This window comes from Delphinapterus leucas, chromosome 8, assembly GCF_059928025.1.
Source record: "Delphinapterus leucas isolate spDelLeu-1000000601 "Yukka" chromosome 8, BTC_Dleu_Yukka2, whole genome shotgun sequence".
Classification (NCBI taxonomy): Eukaryota; Metazoa; Chordata; class Mammalia; order Artiodactyla; family Monodontidae; genus Delphinapterus; species Delphinapterus leucas.
The window spans coordinates 66,120,179-66,141,073 of record NC_143136.1 but is presented as its reverse complement, the minus strand read 5'-3'; the positions used below and the strand labels follow the sequence as shown (position 1 = coordinate 66,141,073).

Genomic DNA, 20,895 nt, shown 5'->3' with positions numbered 1-20,895 from the left:
AATATCAGAAACTAAGATGCTCATCTGAGTATATAATCTTAACCTGTATACTTGGGGTTTCAAGTGAAGAGTTCATCCAGAAGAAAATTTCTGAGGATCATAGTTCAAGGAAGAGATGATCAAGCTACCTTTCTGAGATCTTTAAAGTCTAAACTTCGGCTGTCAGACTACTGGAAGGCTGTACACTTGGGCCTTATTAATTTAGCCCTTTATAAAATTTCCTTCGTTGAATTTTGTTCTAAGGTTAAAGTATTTAGCACAAAACACCATGCCTGGCACTCCATGAGTGTTTGTTGGATTAAAACTACTTTGGGAATTTGCTTTGACGCTCCTGGTAAACTTGTTCCCTGCATAAAGCCTCACGTGAGTAGTTTCTTTTGGATCTGAGGCCAGGAAAAACTCTGTCTTCCCTGAAAAACTGAGGTGTTCTTTGGCTCAAGCATTTCTACTGGCTCACTTTTACCTACTAACGTTTCAGTCTGCCATCTAAGACCTTTCATCATCTTTGAAGCCTTATCTCCTACTTCTCCATTCATAGAGCCTTTATTCCAGGCAAATGGGACAACCATTCCTTCTTCTGAGTGCCTTCCCTTACATTGCTCTGAGCTCTTTCTCCATCTGAAAAAAGAAACCTACTCTTTTTTTCAGAGTTCATCTCAAATCTCATTGTGTATGAAGCCTTTAGGGATGGCCATAACCGATTGGATGTGTGAGATTGCCTGGTGCAGTAGCAATATGGTCTCTCAGACGTGAGATGGAACTCCCGGCATGCTATTATCTTTGTGACTCGGGCAAGTAATTTCCTGAGCTTAATTTTCCATATTTACTAAAGAAATTAAACACCTAACCACATACGAAAAGTTCCTGACACATAACAGACATAACCATTAATTTCCATGAAACACATAGTGCTCTGTAAGACTTAACACACCTTTACATTTTTTGCATTATAGCTATGGTGTATTTTTTGTTTGTTTAATCTTTTCTACTAAATGAGGAGTACCTTAAAGCCACCCAATATAGTGAGGTGGGTAACAGCTTGGTCCCTGGAGCTAGGCCATCTGCAATCAAATCCTGATACCACCATTCCCAAGTTGTTTACTTAGAAAAACTACTTAACATCTCTGTGCTTCAGCTGTAAAGTGGGACTAATACCTCAGAAAGCTGTTAAGAAGATTAAATGAGTCTCTGTGTTCATTTAATGAACACAGCAGTGTTAGATATATGGTAGGCGTTTAATAACTTTAACCTATAATTATTTGTACTCCCAACTACTCTGAACACAGGGCACAGTATTGATTCCATCAGCATTTAGTAAATCTTATAGGGCTGTTGAAGCCCTTCAATTGTGCCTCTGTTTAGCTTTCTTCCCCCCAATTCTTACACCGATTCACTTGTATATATATTATTTTATCATTTATTCGAGAAGTTAAAGGAAACCCTTAAGAAAAATAGGTGGTTCTGGTGAACACAAAGGTAAAAGTAAGTACACAGAAAATAAAACAGAGACAAATCTATGACCTCATTAAATTTGAGAGCTGGGAAGAACTTTAGAAACGATTGTCCAATCTCTTTATTTTACAAATGAAGCTCAAAGATATGAAATAATCTACCCAAGTTCTCACAGTTTTCTACTCCCAATCTAGCCTTCAAAGCAGTTATGAATAATAAAGAGATGAGGTGTTTGTCTTTTCTTCTTAAGGCTATTTTACTATAAAGTTGAAGCAGTAAATGAGAGTAAATATGTATGAAATCCAAATAAATTGGCACAGAGTTTAGTCTCACAGGTGATACCATGGAAAAGTTAGAAGTTAACTGAAGTCAAAATTGCTGAATCTAAGTTAAGTCTCTATCCCTTAATAACTTGGCAACTTTGGGCAAAGTTGTTAACTTTTCTCTTCTTTAGTTTATACATTTACAGTGGGCAGTTGGGACTAGGATTGTAATATTTGTTTTGTTAGTGTATAGACTAAATGAGATTATGTGAAAATATTTCAAAAATTGAAAACCACCTCGTAAAAGTTCATACCACAGTTATAGGAAAGCTTCTTACCTAAATGAGCTGACTATGGGGCAAGACATCTTACCTCCCTGACATTATCATCCAGCCTTCCGTATGCTATCTAGTGCTCTTTTCTTCTCCAAATAGCACAGCACAAACGTACCATTCTTTTGAATTGTGCATGAAGCATGGTGTCTGCTGATGCAAAAAATAAGATGGTTGTCATAACTCATCCCTTTAAAATTCTCCAATTTTATTCATTTAAGTAAATTAGGGAGACGATGATAATGGTCAGTCACTTACCTTTCACGTTGTTTTTTTGCTAAATGATACTGTGGAGAAAGTTGAGGAAGTGATCAGGGTTCTAACCATGTGTTACTTAATCATTCATTTAGTCACCAAACGTTTAGTGAGTGCTGATGGCAGAGAATAAAATTCTTGTCTTCTCCTCCCAGAATTTAAAGTCTAGTAAAAGGAGACAGACATTGAAGAGATATTCACAAAAGGAAATGAATAAATGACAAGTAGTGACAGCTTTAATAGCTGTTTTAGTAAGTGCAATAAACAGACTAAACTGTGTGGCCTTTGCCCAGTTGTAAGGAGTAATATATCAATAATGAAGTGAAACTCACATTAACTTGTTGCAGTCCAGGGAATCCTTCCACTCAATTCCTACAATTAACGTCTTTTAGACCCCTGAATGATACTTTGTTTTTCTTTAAAAATACCTGAGCAGCTCAGGTATCTGATGGCTAAGAACTTCTGATAACAGGAAATTTGCTTTTTGCTTACCTGAACTAGCAGATGTAACAAATGTTTCTACTTAAACACCATGACAGAGACTTACCAGGAGTTATTTTTTTCTTGATGTTCTTGACTATATCTTGACATTTCATCTATGCAAAAGTAGGAGACAGAAAACACAGAAAAATAGATTTCAAAAAGAGTCTGGTATTTTGAAATAGAAACAATGAATTATTTAAATGTTTACAACTGTGATATACTGAATAGCTTGTCAAGATGCCATCTGTCTTTCCTTCTACTCCTTTAAAGAACCTTTTTCTGGTCGATAGAGTAAGAACAAAGAATAGTGATCACTCCCCCTCTACCTGGTGTGACATTGAGGTAGACAGTATATTGCTTTAGATTTTACTCACTTAGGTCCAAGCTCACATCTGAAAAATCTTCCCTGACATCAAATTCACACTGCACATCTTCCTAGACACTGTTATTTCTGGATGTGAGATAACCAGAGCTCTGTTCTAATTTTTATCTTAAGGTTGAGAATCAGGCCTTAGCTTTCTAGGTGTCTGATTCTGGAAACTTGGTTTATGGCAGTGCTTCCAAGCAGTCACAACGTTCCTTGGAGTCAATACACGCTAATGTCAAGTGCTCAGTCTGTAAAAGGAAAGGAACCAACAGCGACTTCGCGCCTGCCCGGCAGGTCGGTTGCGCTGGATGTTATGCTCTATAGCAGGATCTTCTTTGGGTACCTCAAATGCAATTCTTCTCACTCATCTTCCTTTCTCTCCTTTTTCCCTTCGTCTCTCCCCTCCCTGCATCCGTTTTAGCATCTGTGTGTTAACAGCCGCTGTGTAGATGCCTCTACTCCACCAGGTTGCCTCTTCCTAGCTTCTGGTTCCGACTTGCTTGCCCTAAATACCTCTCACTCCGCCAGCCTCACTTCTTTTTTTTTGCGGTACGCGGGCCTCTCACTGCTGTGGCCTCTTCCGTTGCGGAGCACAGACTCCGGACGCGCAGGCTCAGTGGCCATGGCTCACGGGCCCAGCCGCTCCGCGGCATGTGGGATCTTCCCGGGCCGGGCCACGAACCCGTGTCCCCTGCATCGGCAGGTGGACTCTCAACCACTGCGCCACCAGGGAAGCTCAGCCTGACTTCTTTATCTGTAACAAATTAGGCCAGAAGCTCACCAGAGCACCATCCCACACTGACTCACTGACGGCCCCTCCACCCCGAAGGCACCGCCTCCGTCTAGCTTGGGAAGAGAAGCCTCCCATTCGGAGGAGAGCCTGGAGCTTCTGCTTCGGCTGAGATTTTCTTGTTGTTCTCACGTCAAAGTACCCAGGTTTTCTCCGTCTTCACATCCATCTCCTGATTTCTCAGGCACTGGGCCCTCCTCATCAGTCCTACCACTTGTCTGAATCGGCTGAATTAAAAACAGCTGGAGCTCATCCCTCAAGATCCCTGCGCATAATCCATTTGTAACTGGGCTTTACAAATGGGCTTTTACGGCAGGATATTTTTTTCCATAAATTTTTATTTTGAGAATTTTCAGACATGCAGCAAATTTGAACAGCGCAACGAACACCCCTCTACTCACCACCAGAGAACTTTCTTGAGATGCTGTATCGTATTGCTCTCCATATTTTCCATTGGCCAGATTCATGAGGATGGCTAGGCCATTAGTATTGTTGCCGCAGGGTGGAAGCAAAAGCCTTTAGAAAGGTGGCGCTAGCCACATGAGGCTGTTTACATTACGGTTAATTAAAATAAAAAATTAGATACATCAGTTGCACTAGCCACATTTCCAATGCTCAGGAGCCACCGTGGCTAGTGGTTCCTGGATTGGACAGGACAGATGACATTTGCATCATTTCAGGAAATTCTATTTTAAAGCAGTTTAAGCTTTGGGGTCTTTTGTAAAGGACTAAGCTTACTAAAGAAATGAGTTGGTTTCTTGGCCGGTAGAAGGAGCCAGAGAAGTGCCTCTGAGGCAAGAGAGGGAGGAGCCCTTTTCAGAAACTGAGACAGGGACCAAGTGCAATAGGGTCCTGTGATTTCTAGGGCTCCACCCCCTAATCTGTGACAGTGCACCCAGAAGGAGGCAAAACTTCAGGAAAATGGTTGCATGGTGTGCCCAGCAGAGCTGAATCTGGAATCCTGGCCTCAGGGATCCACAGTAGTTTGGAAAATAAGGATGCCATCAGAGGCTATGATGGACTTCCTATTTTCTGAACACCACATAAGCCTCTTGGGTTCTGGTTGAGTCCTGGGAGAGAAGGTTGTAATACTGAGTGAGATTTAATTTCCTGGCAATCCAGTGAGACTAGTGCTCAGTTTTGGATTTTATTAGATTTAAAAGAAGAAGAGGTAGAAATTTGTTGCATATGTGAATTTTGGGATTGAGTTCCAAGCCCACTTAAAAAAGAGCGAAAATTGTGAAAAAATATAGTATACATATTACATATAGTATATATATATATACATACATATACACTATATATATAATTTTTTTAAAATAGTGTATATGTTTTTGGCCACTGGGGAACATTGTTGCCCTATGCATAAGACAAGGAATGCTTTGGAGCAGTGGTTCTTGAACTTGAGCACATGTCAGAATCACCCGGGGGACTTGTTAAAGCACAGATTCCTAGGCTGCCACCTGCAGAGGTTCGAGTTCAATAAGGACGGGGAGGCAAAAATATGAATTTCCAACACATTCCCAAGTGACACTGATGCTGTTGGTCTGGGGACCATGCTTTGAAAACCACTGCTTTAATAACCATTTTAAAATATGATATTAAAACTGTTTATTGACCAAACTTCCTTCATCATTAGGATATTATAATGGACACAGAGAAAAATCTGCATGCTGTACTAATAGTTGGCCTTAGTCTAGCATAGAAAAAGGTTACATGTGATTTTAAGGTGTCAATAGTAACAGCACTTCAGAAAGTCATAGTTTCTATTTAGTTGACGTTCATCCTTCTATATATATATGGCGGAAGGGGATCAGCAATGAAGTTTAAGACCAAAAAACTAAATGGCTTCTGAGACACAGCTTAGGTCTAGGCAGAGCTTGATCCCTAAACTATTGATTTAGGAGATGCTCTCAAAAACTGTACCTGGCTATGAAAGGACCTAAAATTCAGTAATTCATTTCCAAATTGTAGTTCAGGTAATACCAAGGAGACTAGATTTGTCAGGGTAATTCAGAGTTAGGTTTTATTTTAGAGTTGCGTTACAGGCTGGGACGTGGGCTGCCTGATGAAATACAGCCTCACAGAGCAGAAAGAAAATCATCTTCCACAGATTCCTAAGAACCAGGTGACCTTCTGTAATGTGGACATCTTTTCTCCCAGACAGTTGTTATACCAAAATCAATGTGTAGACAGCAGCTATCCCTCCTTATGAGAAATCCTCTGTATATTGTCTTAAAAGCCTAGAAAACTAATGTGAGGTTTACTAGATTCACCATGTCAATTATGATAGTTTATTGTTTTATGCCACCAGAAATTGGTTTTATTCTCAGAAAAACTAGAATGAAATTAATGTCTTGAAAATTCATGAAAATTTGAAAATTCATGTCTTCCAAACACTTCATTATGTCAATAAGAATCCAGTGTTCAGGAAAGTTAAATGATGAGCTTCAGGTATTATAGTTTTTATAACAATAGTATTTCTGGTCTTCTGGAAGATCAATTAAGAAACAGCAGCTTAGGAAGTTTGAAAGGTTAAGTAAATGTTTTTGCTCTAATGTTACATGTAGTAATAACTCATGAAAAAATATAAATCAAGTTTTAGCAACAGTTGTCTTTGGACTTCTTATTTTCTACTGTGTAAATTTTGTAGTCTTGACTTTATTAGGATAACCATGTTTTGCTATTGTAATAAAAAATGTAGATCATTCCTATCTTAGAAATAAATGTTCCAGTCTCCTTCAGTATTTTCAAATAAAAACTTTATTGCTGAATGAGATAGTTTCTTTTAAGTATAATTGTTCAAAGATAATTTAAATTACATTCTTTATTTCTCATTCATAGGATACGTAACAGTTGAACAGCATCAGATGTGCTGATAGTATTTGCTATACCTCCTCATTTTCATTCTCCAGTAGTCATTGTTTTTGAATACTAATATGATGCCATGCAGCTCCCACCATTTGAAATATGACATTGCTGTACATGCTGATTGTGTTGGGTTCACTGCAAAAAAAAAAAAAAAAAAAGCATTATTGGCTTTATGTGGTTGGTCCTAAATTTCAGGATATTGTGAAGGATGTTTTCAGTGCAGTTTGCAATCTCTCTTCAAGTTGGTAGGTTATTCATTTATTCAACTTTTTAAAAAGTGCAATGCAGGCTCTGTTCTATACCATGTAGGATGGTCGTGGTTCCTCCCCTTACAGTTGTTATGGTTGTAGAATTATTTGGCCTAGAAGATATGTTGGGAGATGAAAAATTAAAGAGGATCGTATGATGGCCCCTGCTTCAAGGAGAAGCACCTACACTTAATCCAGCTGTCTAAAATAAACATGGAAAATGTAAATACTTTAGACCTAGAAAATCCAGTTTCAAGAATTTATCCAACAGAAATATTCATAGATTTCACAAAAATACTGGAAGAAAGATATTCATTACAGCCTTGCTAGCTATAGAGCAAAACTAGAAAAATCTAAGTGTCCATCAATAAGTGTTTAATAAATCTATAGACTGGAATGCTACACATTATTTTCAAAGAATGGAGTAGATTTATATGTGCCAAATGGAAATATATCTAAGCTATATTAATTGTAAGGTCAAGTGTAGAATGATGTAAAAACATTTCATTATTTATAATAACAAACAATATGTTTGCATATGTATAAAACAATGCCTGGGAACTTCCCTGGTGGTGCAGTAGTTAAGAATCCACCTGCCAATTCAAGGGACAAGGGTTCAAGCCCTGGTCTGGAAAGATCCCACATGACGCAGAGCAACTAAGCCCGTGTGCCACAACTACTGAGCCTGTGCTCTAGAGCCGGCAAGCCACAACCACTGAGCCTGCGTGCCACAACTACTGAAGCCCGCACACCTAGAGCCCATACTCCGCAACAAGAGAAGCCACCACAATGAGAAGCCTGCTCACCACAAGGGAGAGTAGTCCCCACTCTCCGCAACTAGAGGAAGCTCTCGCGCAGCAGTGAAGACCCAATGCAGCCATAAATAAATAAATAAACAATAAATTTTAAAAAACAGAAACAAAAGAAACAATGCCTGGACAGTTATTCAGGAAATTGTTCTGAGAGGAGAGTGGGATAATAGTATTTTATACCTTTCTGTACTATGTTAGTTTTTTCTCCTTAAATAATAGGTAATATTTTTACAGTCTAACCAAAAAGCAACAGCAAACTTCAATGAAGTTTGCAAAGACCTATGGGTACTTGTCCCATTCCCTATCATAACTTCTTAATCCTCATGTGAATCATAATATGCCATTGGGGTGGATAAAAGCATTCCACAGCCTTGAACTATTAGAATGGCTTTTGGCCTAGAAGTTAATCTTTTCCTCTGTGATCTCTCTTGGTGTTGGTAGTTTAGATCAATAATGACAACCAGTTGTTCAGGTTGTTCTGCACAAAAGTGCCAATTGAAATCCATTTACTGTATCCTTGGTCCCAGCACAGAGCTGTTTTCCCCAGAGGAGAAAAGGGGACTTTTCCCTAATTTTTACAAAGGTCTATATGAGCTAATTAAGTCCCTGATGTTAGAACTCGTTTTCTTTTAGTATATCTAAATCATGTAGGCTGAAGGATAAGCTGTTTTATTCTCTTTATTCAGCCCATATTGCTGGGAAGTCTTTGGTTACATAACAGTATCATACTGAATCAAACTCTGTAACTCAGGGATGATACTTGGTGATGTGCCCATTCTGACTTTTGAGTATTTTATTAATTATTATAATCAACTAATGATTAGTTCCTGAAGGCCTTGAACCTTACCAGGCTACCAACCACTAAGCCAGGCTTTCCCAGACTTGCTGATTATAAGACCCTCCTAGGGAGCTTGCTATAGCTTTCTTCTACCTCATTCTAACAATACAACTCATTAGACACTTTAGGCCCTTTTATGGTGATTCTGATTTAATTTGAGATGAGACTTGGAACTGTATTTATAACTATTGCCCTTGTAGGCTTTTAGAATTAGATGAGTTTTTGTGATTGCTGTTGTTTTGTTTTTAATGCTCTAAGATTGGAAGGTAAGAGAGGTTATCTAATAAGCCCAGAGACTTGGAGCTCACCACATTGAAGTTATCTTTGGATTGAGTTGGACATTTAAGGCATAGTCCAGAGAGAATGCCATGGAAATGCCAAGATTTTGGGGTGGGGAAAGAGGAATGGTATCATAAAATTCTCATAAAATTCTAAGACGTACCTGGCTAGTTTCAGACTAAATTTCATGCAGTTAACTGCCTGATGAGTTTTATTTTAGCAAATCATAACATATTACAAATTGGAAACCTCTGCTGCATTTGAATGAAGTCCTTCCTCCTATCCTTGTCTCTGAAAGAAATATGTCTACATACTTCAACCATTCTCCATAAATCCTATTATCCACCTCCTTGCATATTTATAAGATCACAATCTTATAGTTACTATATTTTGCTCTAGTGTTGCACCTACTGACAATACCCGTCAGCATAACTCAATAGACATTTTTCCTGAGGTAGGGAGAATGGCTGCACTTATGACTAAGGTTGACCAAAGGCACAATCTGTTTGCCTTTAGAAATGTGTGTTTTCTGTGACTGCAAGAAATGCTGCTGAACAAAACGTTTCTTTACCAACCTTGATGAACGATGGACATTAATAATGCAGATGAGAATCAGGCCAAGTGATATTGAAGAGAAAACAAGGTCCAGAATCCCTAATTCCTTTTAGAGGAATAAATTTTAAATGGCAAGCTCAGTAGTTCCCTCACAGCAAAGAACGAGGTGAGTATTATATAATCTTCAAGTTCTAAAGAGTCAAAAATCTATTTATGGACCTTATACCTTGGAAATATTTATGTATATACATAATTATACATATACCCACACTTATATCTATGTCTCTTTATAGGTAACAGAGAGGTAGTATGTTTGCTCTTATGGATGTAATATATGTCCATTTAAATATTTATTACATATATCCAATATTACTATAATATGCCAAGGTCAATTTTCATTTGTAACTTTTCTGATGTTTTATTCTTTTATATATCTTGCATATGATGACAGCCCTCTGTTAGAGTATATAAGCAAAGGGCAAAATATCTTAGAGGGATAAATGACTCTTAAAAATAGAACTATTTAGAGCAATGCTAAAAATTAACTAATTTGACCTTTTACTAAATACCTAGAAAACACCTTCTCTGTACGAAGTACTATAGAGGATACAGAAGTATTTAAGGCCAGTTTCTGCCAATCATACACTTTCTGGTGTGTGTGTTCTTGTGGCAAAAATTGGAGGAGGAGGGTGATGAGAGGAAGAAAACTGTATTTTAAACCACTGCTTCATGGCTAAGTGCCATACAAATGGAATACAGTGGTGATCCTATGTCCTGCTTTGCCTAGGAGAGTCCTCATTTATGCCTATTGCTTTATTATAATTATTAATAGTCTCCTCCTTCACTCTCAAAACTGTCTGGGTGTGAACATATACATCAAAGTCCCATAGAGGTTCACAGGAGAGAAAATTCTCTTCCAGTAATAAGACATAAGAAAAATGTCACTGAATCCTGAAGGATGGGTTTGATTTCAGAGGTAGAAAGATAGATGAGGAAGTAGTCAAGGCTTATGTCTCATCATTGCTTGCCTGTATTCTTCCAGTAACTTCTCAAATTATGACCCTGCTTTCTGTTTCCTTTTCCTTAAAGTCAGAATCTACTCTAGCATCTTCACTTCTACCTTTACTTCTTTTACAAATGTCTTACTGGTTCTTCGTCACCATTATGTTGTTATGTCATATGTTAAAGCCAAAGCGCCAACATGCACTTAGGGCCCTTTATTATCCGGCCCCTGCTTGCCTCTCCGTCAGTATCAATACCCATTTTTCACTGTAGCCATATTGAACTATTGTGAATGCTCTAAACATGCCATCCTGTTTCTGATTTTTGTGTGTCTTTGGTCTTAATCATCAGCAGGGCAAACACTTATATAGTAATTACCATAGGCTTGGAACTGTTGATCTGAAAGCTCTACTTGTATTAACTCATTTAATCCTCATACAAATTATTATTACCATTTTACAGATGACAAAATTGAGGCAAAGAGGGGCTAAGAAACTTTTCAAAGTTGTTCAGCTAGTAAGCAGTATAGTTGATGTTTGAATCCAGGCAATCTGGCTGCAGAATCTATACTTTTGACCACTTCTCTGTAGTACTTCTGCTGTTTGGACTGCCCTATCCCTCTCATTCTTCAAACCCAGATCAGAGTTTACAGTTATAATTGTCCCTGAATCCACCTGTAGAGTTACTCATTCGTTCCTCTATATATTCTGTAATTTGTACTTACTTCTTTTGCTGAGAAAGTCAACCTGGAGGAGCATGAAAAGTGGTTCTGGAGGAGCAAACAAAATACCCGACTCACACATTGCAACTTTTACTATTTTAATACAGTTCTGAGGGATTCTCTTTGTACCTCAAGTGGCCATCCACCGTAGCTCTGGTTCCCATATCCTTCTTTTCCTTCTGGAGCCACCAGCTTATGCTCTAGCTTCAGTCCTTTCTCCTAACAGAGACCACATCCTACTGCTTGTAGCCCCTGGTACGTCACTTCCCCCAGCCCCATTCCTACCCCAGGTTTTCTTGCTGTCAGCCCGGGTATACCTGTGTGTGTGTGTGTGTTTAGCTCCCCTTCTCCCCCAATTTGTACAATAAAAACATCTTCATCTTGTTACACAACACCGTTAACTAAAAGTAACTGGGCAAACAATGAAATAAAAAATGTAATCTTTATTAGTTTTGCACATTTTTAATGTTGGTTAGCATCACTTAGGGTAATAGTAGCATTTTCCAGCATGCAGTTCACGAATACAGTTTAAGTAGTTTTAAGAAAAAGTGCCTATAGTTTGCTTCTGTAAGAAACACAAAATGTCCTGATATAACTGACTACGTAAGTTCACTACTCTCTGTTCTTCCAGGAAAAAAAAAAAGTTGTGAAACCCGCATTATATTTAGAGCAATCTAGAGCGGCATGACTCCAAAGAAATGAAAACATAAACAGAAGTTAGAAAAAAAGGACAAAAATGAAAAATAAGCACTATCTTCAATCAGTTAGTGTAGGAACTACCAAAAATGTAAATAAAAATTTATACCTTTTTCCAATTGCAAAGCATAATTTGGATGTGAGTTGTGAACCTATTTTTGCCCTTTAAAATTATGAAATAATCTAAAAGTAGCAAATGTAATAAAAAAGCAGAAATCTACAACTACCCCGTCTTGTTTTCATTTCTTATTTAGCAAATTTCTTCCCTGAAAAAGTACGGTGGACAGAAAGTAAGAAAGTGATTGTGATATCAACCTTAAGATAATTTCCTCTTCATATTTACATAATGCTGAAAAATAAAATAAAATGACTTTTTACAGTACTTATATTTGCTTATAAAACTCTAAACACATTTTAACAGGTTAAGCAGTGCTTTTTTTTTAAAACATGTCTGTACAGTCAGGCTATACAACATATGGGATCCACTTAAAATTTAAAAATAACCAAAAAGCTGTTAAAGTGCTGCAAACTATTGCTTAATGACTTTAAGAAATGAGATCTGTTGAGCAATTTCTTTGACTTTACCAGTGACATATGCTTTCTCATAAATGAGATTCTGAGCAGTGCGAGAAACCAGATACAGCAGCATGGTAATTAGAAACATGCATTCATAGCATCCAAGCTATCTATAATGGTACAGAATACATTATGTTACCTGTGTAAAGCTTGCACTCTACATTTCTTGTGGTACATATTTGATGCAATAAATACTGTGCTTAGGTCATTATTTCTTTGCTCAAACGTGCACCACCGGGTAAAATGACTATTTACATAATAAATAGCATTTCATTAACATATACATTGTCAACCTTGCTGCGCTGAAGATGGCTAAACAAAGTGCAGGATTAAGCAGAAATTTATAAAGCGTTCTTTTTGTCAATTCCGTCTTTAGGGGGGAAGCAATACTTATTCAGGTTTTTAAATACAAGAAACAGAAACGTAACACTTATGACTCCGGACATTTGAGTGAAGTTTTCACCTGCTTAGATTTCATGGGCTATCCCCCCCAAAATGATATAGTTGGTCTAGGGGCTGGATTTGACAAGGCCAGCAAAGCACCTCCAATTTTCACCTAATTACGCCTCCCAGAAACATGGATGGAATTTAAGAACTCATTGTTTTCCTCGTGACTTTTTTCATGCATGATCTCTGAGTGTAGCGTGCCCTCATGCAAACCACATCTCTGTGCAGATGGGAGGCCATGCAATTACCATAACCCCTGGTGGCATACCTGTTGGAGAGGTCCTTTAGTCTATTTCCCAACGGAAACCCCGTTTACAAAAATAGTCACATGTAATAAACAACATATGGACTAAAAAAAAGATGAATCCACTAACAGGTTTTGTAAAAATGTGACAAATGTGGCAGTCGAAATGCAAAGAGTGGATACAATTACCGCACTAAAGTGTGTCATGTTAAACAACCCCCGAATTGTAGGTTTGCGCCCCTTTGAACTGGTCCCTACAGTCCGAGTAGCCATTTTGTCTCTTGTCTTCAGCAGTGTCAGCTGGTAGTGAGAACAGTGACCTCCTGTCGAGGTCATCTTCCCTTTTCAGAGTCACAGTTTTCCGACAAGGGGTCACTGTCTGATTGTAGGCACTGACCTTAAGTAGATTTGTGTAAAAACAGTCAGTTTGGCATTGACCTCCTAAAGGAGTCCTGCTGACCAGAACACATCACCTTCGCAGGCTGTAAACAATTTGTCACCCAGTGATTTTGATTTGTTTTTGTTTATTTCCCTTTGGCTTTCTCATCTTTGCCTTCTTGCTCGTGTTTTTCCACGATTGGCTTTGTTACCCGATCGTAGGAGGGTGGACAAGCTGCTGTGGACATGGTCAGATCAGTCTTTTCTGTAATTGAGTTTTCATTTATTCTGTCAATTACCATGTCTTCTTTTATAAGAAGATTAGCCCCACCTTTGATTTTATTTTTGTTATATGTAAACGAAGCTTGCTTTACAGTTCGCTTTAAAAGGTGGCGCCTGTATGCACGCTGAATAATAACAGCAGACACCTCCTCTTGTTTTCGTCTTAAAGTCGTAGTTATTGGCTGATAGGAGACCTTTGATGGGTTGGAAGCCATGAATCGCTCTTCCATCTGTATTCGGAGAGCATCCATCTCTCCACTCTCCCCCAGAACCCGCTTTGTAAAAGCAAATAAGATGTCAAGACAGTGGATCCGGTCCCCACTGACCATGGGCAGATCCATGGCAATGAGCTGGACTTTGTTCGGTTGTGGCAAATTGAGTGGAGGTTCAAGAGCAGCTGCAAACTGAGAGAGTTTTTCAAATTCCATGAACTGGGTGGCATTGGGATCAAACTTCTCCCAAACCTCATAGAACATCTCAAAGTCATCCTCGCTCAGGGGCTCTGCACTTTCTTCAGTAGCAACACTGAAGTTCTCCAAGATGACAGCGATGTACATGTTCACCACGACCAGAAATGATATGATGATGTAACTGACAAAAAAGAAGATCCCCACAGATGGGTTCCCACAGTCTCCCTTAACTGAGCTGCCAGGGTTAACTTTATTAGGGTCACAATCGGGTGGTTTACTGTTGAGAATAGGTGCTAGCAATCCATCCCAGCCAGCAGAGGTGGTAATCTGGAACAGGCAGATCATGCTGTTGCCAAAGGTCTCAAAGTTGAACATGTCATCAATTCCAACCTCCCTCTTAACATAGGCGAAGTTGGACATCCCAAAGATGGCGTAGATGAACATGACCAGGAAGAGCAGGAGGCCGATGTTAAACAACGCAGGAAGGGACATCATCAAAGCAAAGAGCAGCGTGCGGATCCCCTTGGCCCCTTTGATCAGACGCAGGATTCGGCCAATCCTGGCAAGACGGATCACTCGGAACAGGGTAGGGGACACAAAATATTTCTCTATCAGCTCAGCCAGGAACATACCTATGGATAAAAGATCAGAGTATCAACCAGTGAAGAAGTTATCCATTAAAATAATACTTAAATTTCTGTTAAGGCTCCCAGGTAAAGTTCAGAGTACTGAAATTCAGTTACTTAATCTTCAATGTTATATACAGACAATACGTACATATATTATAGATAAACCTTAATTTCGGCATTCAGCATGAAATTCAACTCAGTATTTGCTGTGGACTAAATTCTCTCCACCCCCGCCCCCCACCCACCCTACCACCAAATTCATACATTACAGCCCTAACTCCCCAAGGTGGTGGTATTTGGAGATAGGGCCTTTGGGAGATAATTAAATTTAGATGAGGTCATGAGGTTGGAGCCTTCATGATAGGATTAGTGCCCTTATGAGAAAAGACAATAGAGAGCTTGCTCTCTCTTTCTCCCTGCCACCCGAGGACACAGTGAGAAGACAGCCATCTACCAACCTAGAAGAGAGCTCTCACCAGAAACCCATCATGTTGGCACCTTGACTTGGAATTCTGGCCTCCAGAACTCTGAGAAAATAAGTTTCTCTTGTTTAAGCCACCCAGTCTGTGGTAATTATTATGGCAGTCCAAGGTGACTATGACAATATTCAATTCATTAAGGATTTTATAGTACCTTTTGTCTTTGAGGGATATCTATAGACTAGTTTTAGCTTATACAAAATCCCAAGACTGAATCTAAAAAAACAAATTAAAAATTCTTAAGTCCATCTTAAGAGCAGTAGCCAACAGTATACGTACACGTGTATAAAAATTCAATGATTTTTTCTGAAAATGCCAAATCATATATACCCTCTATTCAGTCCTTCCCCATCTAAAAGTATCTGCAGTTTTTAATGCTGTTTTCATCTCTCCATGAATTTGATGCTTCCCTAAGCTTCTACTATAATATTCATATATATACACATATATATATAATACATATATATGTATATATATATGGTCTGGCGCATTTCTAAAAGGGTTTAAGCTGATGCTCTTTCTGGTTTCCTGTGTCTGACACTGGTCTCTCAGCTCTCTTCCTTAAAGCTTCTTTCTCCATTTGCCTTTAAAATAATGAAATAGTGATTGAGCTGAAAAGGATCTCAAGAAATTAAGTACCTTTGAGTTACACTGCCTCACTCTGTAAAGAGTAAGTAAGCGTGTGTGTGTGTGTGTGTGTGTGTGTGTGTGTGTGTGACAGAGAGAAAGAGAGAGAGAAAGAGAGGTGAATACAACTAAGTACCCTATCCACAATTAATTACACCACAGATTACTGTGGGAATCAAAGGCTACATACAACATATGAGTTGGATAGAAAATCAACTTCTTCAGAGGGGGGAATGGCATAAAAATCTGCCTAACAGAGGCACCCCCTATTGGATGGTAAAATATTGACCCAATCATATTATTATCTGGTTTAGGAAAGAATGAATACTTCAGGCCCACAGGCAGACTTCTTCACTTCACTGGAGCTAGAGTTGTATCTTGAATGAGATGAGCTATGGGTCACGTGATCTGTTTAACATTCCAGGCTTTGAAGTGTATGACTGATGAAATGATGTTCCATGCCACATCACTTCTTTTGTGCGTCATTACTATAAATTTCAAGGTAATCTACAAAATATCCCATACCCTGCATTAAAGAACTTACCATCTGCAATTGCTGACATTTTGTTCTTAGCTTTATTCTCTTTTCACTCTATGCTCTTCCTTATTTGCCACCAGCTGCCACTCCTGTATACATGCTAATGACTCTGTGTCTATGTCTTTGATGCACTGTCTCTCCTGAGTACCAGACTAAATTTCTAGTCCTCTCTTCAACAGAGCTATTTAGATATTGTATAGACTATTCAATCTCAACAAGTCAAAAACATTTCAATCTTAGTTAACAGCACATTTCTAGTTCAAATGAATGAGACTCTGGTATATTGACAAATAATATACCTAGTCTAAAATGCACAGAATAGGATACAATACTCTATGCATAGCAGGAGCCTCATTTTGTAAGAAAGAGAAACACACCAGTATGAAATACATCAAAATTTTCGCAGTGGTTTTCTCTGAGTGGTCAGATAACCTCTAATTTAAACTTGATTAGTCTAACTTTTACTCTTATTGAGCTGAACTTAAGAGACCTGAAATAATTCTTACCTACAATGGAGAGAATGACAACCACAAAATCAAAAATATTCCAGCCTATGGTAAAATAATAATGGCGGAGGGAGATGAGCTTCAGCACACATTCTCCAGTGAACAGCACAATGAACACCAGGTTGATACGTGACAAAATGTTAGTCACATATTCACTCTGATCGTCAGTTTCCACCATCATCGTGACCATGTTGAGACAGATGAGAATCATGATGCTTATGTCAAAAACTTGTCTGGTTACGAAGTCAAAGACCATTCCTTGAAATTTGTTCTGTAGAGAATCAGAAATGCTTTTAGCAACAGAGGTGTTTTCCTGTACACATTAGCTTCTACATAAGTATTTTCTGTACTAACTGACTGTCTAGTATTATACCTAGGAAACACTGGCCCTGAATTTTGTAAAAGATGGTTTATAGCACATTGTTCTTTAATTTAGTTACCTAAATTGCTATTTACCAAAATGTATTCCACAGAATAACAATCCCTTGTCAAAAGGGGATTTCTGATAAGAAACACTGCATACTATACGCTTCTCTGAGAGGCACAAAATGCATATTGATGTATTAAAATTATGAGAAGTTAGGAAACCTGCTTAATTTTGTTATAGCAGAATTTCCCATGATCAGTTGGACCATGAAGCAGTTTCAAAATATAGTACCTAATAACATTCCACTTGCCTTATTCTCAAAGAATTGTTAGAGGGAACTTGTCATTTTCATGACACACCTATAACATTATGCATTTAAAATCCATGTGTGGCAATACTGATGCTCTTCCACCAACCAGTCTTTGCTGACATTGTCACACACAGAATGCTGAGTCTACACAGGGATAATCAGGCCAGAATGAAATTCCTTATGCTTTGATGTCACAAATGCATGTCCCTTGTCACTGATCTATGGTTCTGCTCCCTGGTTCTGCCACTGTCATTCACTACAGGCCATTGTCTGGCCCATTTCCCTAGGCCACTGAGGAACTTTGAGGACATCGTCTATCTTACATTTTTACTACACATAGCTGACTCATTTTTACTTCCAGTGTTAAGGCTTAACAGAGGACAGTATATGTTTTTCATCATTCTCAAGAAGGCAAGTGTTGGCTAGCACAATATGAATATGAATGTTCACTAGCATTTTATTCCCTAAAGCACCCCAGGAGTTGTTTTAACCTCATAGATCATCATCATAAAAATCAGTACAATGTGGGATAAGGCTCCTCCATTTCACGGCAGTCGTCTCATTGGTTCATCATGGAAACATGACATTTGGTTATTTATCATCATGAATTGTACTTATTGACTCTGACTTCTGTAGACATTAGTAATTTCTAACTTTATAGCCTTATATATGAATATTAGATACTAGCAGTCTTTCCTTCTCCAAAACAACTGGTACCTCTAATGAAAAATAAATGGAAGTAAGGTGTTCTTTCACTCAACAATTCATCAACTTGTTAATCTATCAGAAAACTGCATGTTTTTAAACTCCATCCAAGATTACTCTTCTCTCTAACATTACTTGGCAATTATTCTTGAGTTATATGATCAAATTCCTTGTGCATATCACACTGCCTATGTGTCCTTGGCCATTTTGTTTTTTTCCTTTTCCATTTTGTTTGGATTCTAGTTGTGTAATTCTAAATGGCTTGAAGATAAGGGTGCATTTTCTGTTTCTTCTTTTTCCTTTTGGTCTCTCTCTTTAAAAAATAATTTTTACCATTACCATAAAAGATATGAATTAATGATGCTCTAAAAGTGGGAGAAATCTTTGCTGCTGGAAACGTTAGCTACTATCTCTTCTGTGAGAAAACCCATGCTAGTTTTGTTTTTATATTTTTTTCCCCCCATATCATTTGATATTTCTTACCCCTGGTCGAGGTATAGGCTTTTGAGGCTTTTTTGATCCTAATTTTTTCATTGCATTATAGTATTTCTTCTGTTCTTCTGTCATAAAGATGTCTTGACCTCCAAAGTATAGAAAAGAAAAATCAAAACTGGTTAAAACTGTGTCCCTTTGTACATAGTTTTTTAATATTAAACTTAAAATAGGAAAGGGACAATTAAAAAAGGAAATGCAAAATTCAACCAATTAGCATAATTATGCCTGGGATTTTAAATTTGAAAAATTAAAACTAATTTTTAGATACTATAATCTTATTTATTTCCCACAATCATCCAAAATTGACTTTATTGTTTTCACTATTATTTTATGGAGGAAAAATTCCCAGAATCTGAGAGGTTAAGTATTTTACCCAAGACCATAAACTCAGGAAGTAGTACAATTTGATTCACTGAGACACTAAATACATGGTTCCTTTCACTACACACACTGCCTTTCAGAAGGTAAAGACAATGATTTTCTTATTCATATGTAGCAAAGAGTTAGCGTAGGTATATTGCATGATGGTTTAGAGTTACTCATAAAAAGCCACTTTCACTCTGCCAAGAATTGGAGCAAAAGGATGGAAAGGAAACTGGCCAAGTCAGTAGATGACTTAGGGGAAAAGTCAGAGGTCATACGTATGGCAGGTATGTGATATGATAGGCCAGTAGGTACAGAGGATTAGACCTCAGGCTAATAAGTGAAACGAAATAGCTTGATAATGACAACAGAGTAATATCAGTAATAATAAAGGGGGCTAAGGGACAGAAATGATCCATAAGGGAGAGTCTCATCCAATGAAAGCACTCATATAATAAGAAAACAGACCGAGCAAGTGAGATGAAGGATCAGTACACAAAGGAAGAAAAATAAATGGCAAAAATAAAGGCCTCAAAAACATATTCAAACCTACTAGTCATAAAAGACATGAAAATTAAATACAATTTTCATTTTTCAAATATCAAGTACCAAAAAACAGAGAGAATGTTTGATGCCAGTGAAACAGCAGTGACCTGAGCACATCTATACGCTTTTTCTTTTTTTTTAACATCTATATTGGAGTATAATTGCTTTACAATGGTGTGTTAATTTCTGCTTTATAACAAAGTGAATCAGTTATACATATACATATGTTCCCATATCTCTTCCCTCTTGCGTCTCCCTCCCACCCTCCCTATCCCACCCCTCTAGGTGGTCACAAAGCACCGAGCTGATCTCCCTGTGCTATGCGGCTGCTTCCCACTAGCTATCTATTTTACGTTGGGTAGTGTACATATGTCCATGCCACTCTCTCACTTTGTCACAGATTACCCTTGCCCCTCCCCATATCCTCAAGTCCATTCTCTAGTAGGTGTGTGTCTTTATTCCCGTCTTACCCCTAGGTTCTTCATGACCCTTTTTTTTTCTTAGATTCCATATATATGTGTTAGCATACTGTATTTGTTTTTCTCTTTCTGACTTACTTCACTCTGTACAACAGACTCTAGGTCCACCCACCTCACTATAAATAACTCAATTTCGTTTCTTTTTATGGCTGAGTAATATTCCATTGTATATATGTGCCACATCTTCTTTATCCATTCATCCGATGATAGACACTTAGGTTGCTTCCATGTCCTGGCTATTGTAAATAGAGCTGCAATGAACATTGTGATATGTGACTCTTTTGGAATTATGGTTTTCTCAGGGTATATGCCCAGTAGTGGGATTGCTGGGTCGTATGGTAGTTCTATTTTTAGTTTTTTAAGGAACCTCCATACTGTTCTCCATAGTGGCTGCATCAATTTACATTCCCACCAACACTGCAAGAGTGTTCCCTTTTCTCCACACCCTCTCTAGCATTTATTGTTTCTAGATTTTTTGATGATGGCCATTCTGACCGGTGTGAGATGATATCTCATTGTAGTTTGGATTTGCATTTCTCTAATGATTAAT

At 38.1% G+C, this 20,895-nt stretch overlaps 1 protein-coding gene across 1 annotated transcript in view; it reads right to left on the bottom strand.

Annotated features, from left to right (window-relative positions):
• Nucleotides 1-11,691: 11,691 nt before the first annotated feature.
• SCN1A (sodium voltage-gated channel alpha subunit 1) overlaps nucleotides 11,692-20,895 on the bottom strand; it is a 96,224-nt gene continuing 87,020 nt past the window's right edge. The window contains exons 24-26 of the mRNA XM_022569939.3: nucleotides 18,946-19,050; nucleotides 17,081-17,351; nucleotides 11,692-14,933 (exon numbers count right to left, since the gene is read on the bottom strand). Of these exons, the coding sequence (XP_022425647.1) occupies nucleotides 13,756-14,933; nucleotides 17,081-17,351; nucleotides 18,946-19,050 (1,554 nt within the window). The 3' untranslated portion in view covers nucleotides 11,692-13,755. The remainder of the gene's footprint in view (nucleotides 14,934-17,080; nucleotides 17,352-18,945; nucleotides 19,051-20,895) is intronic.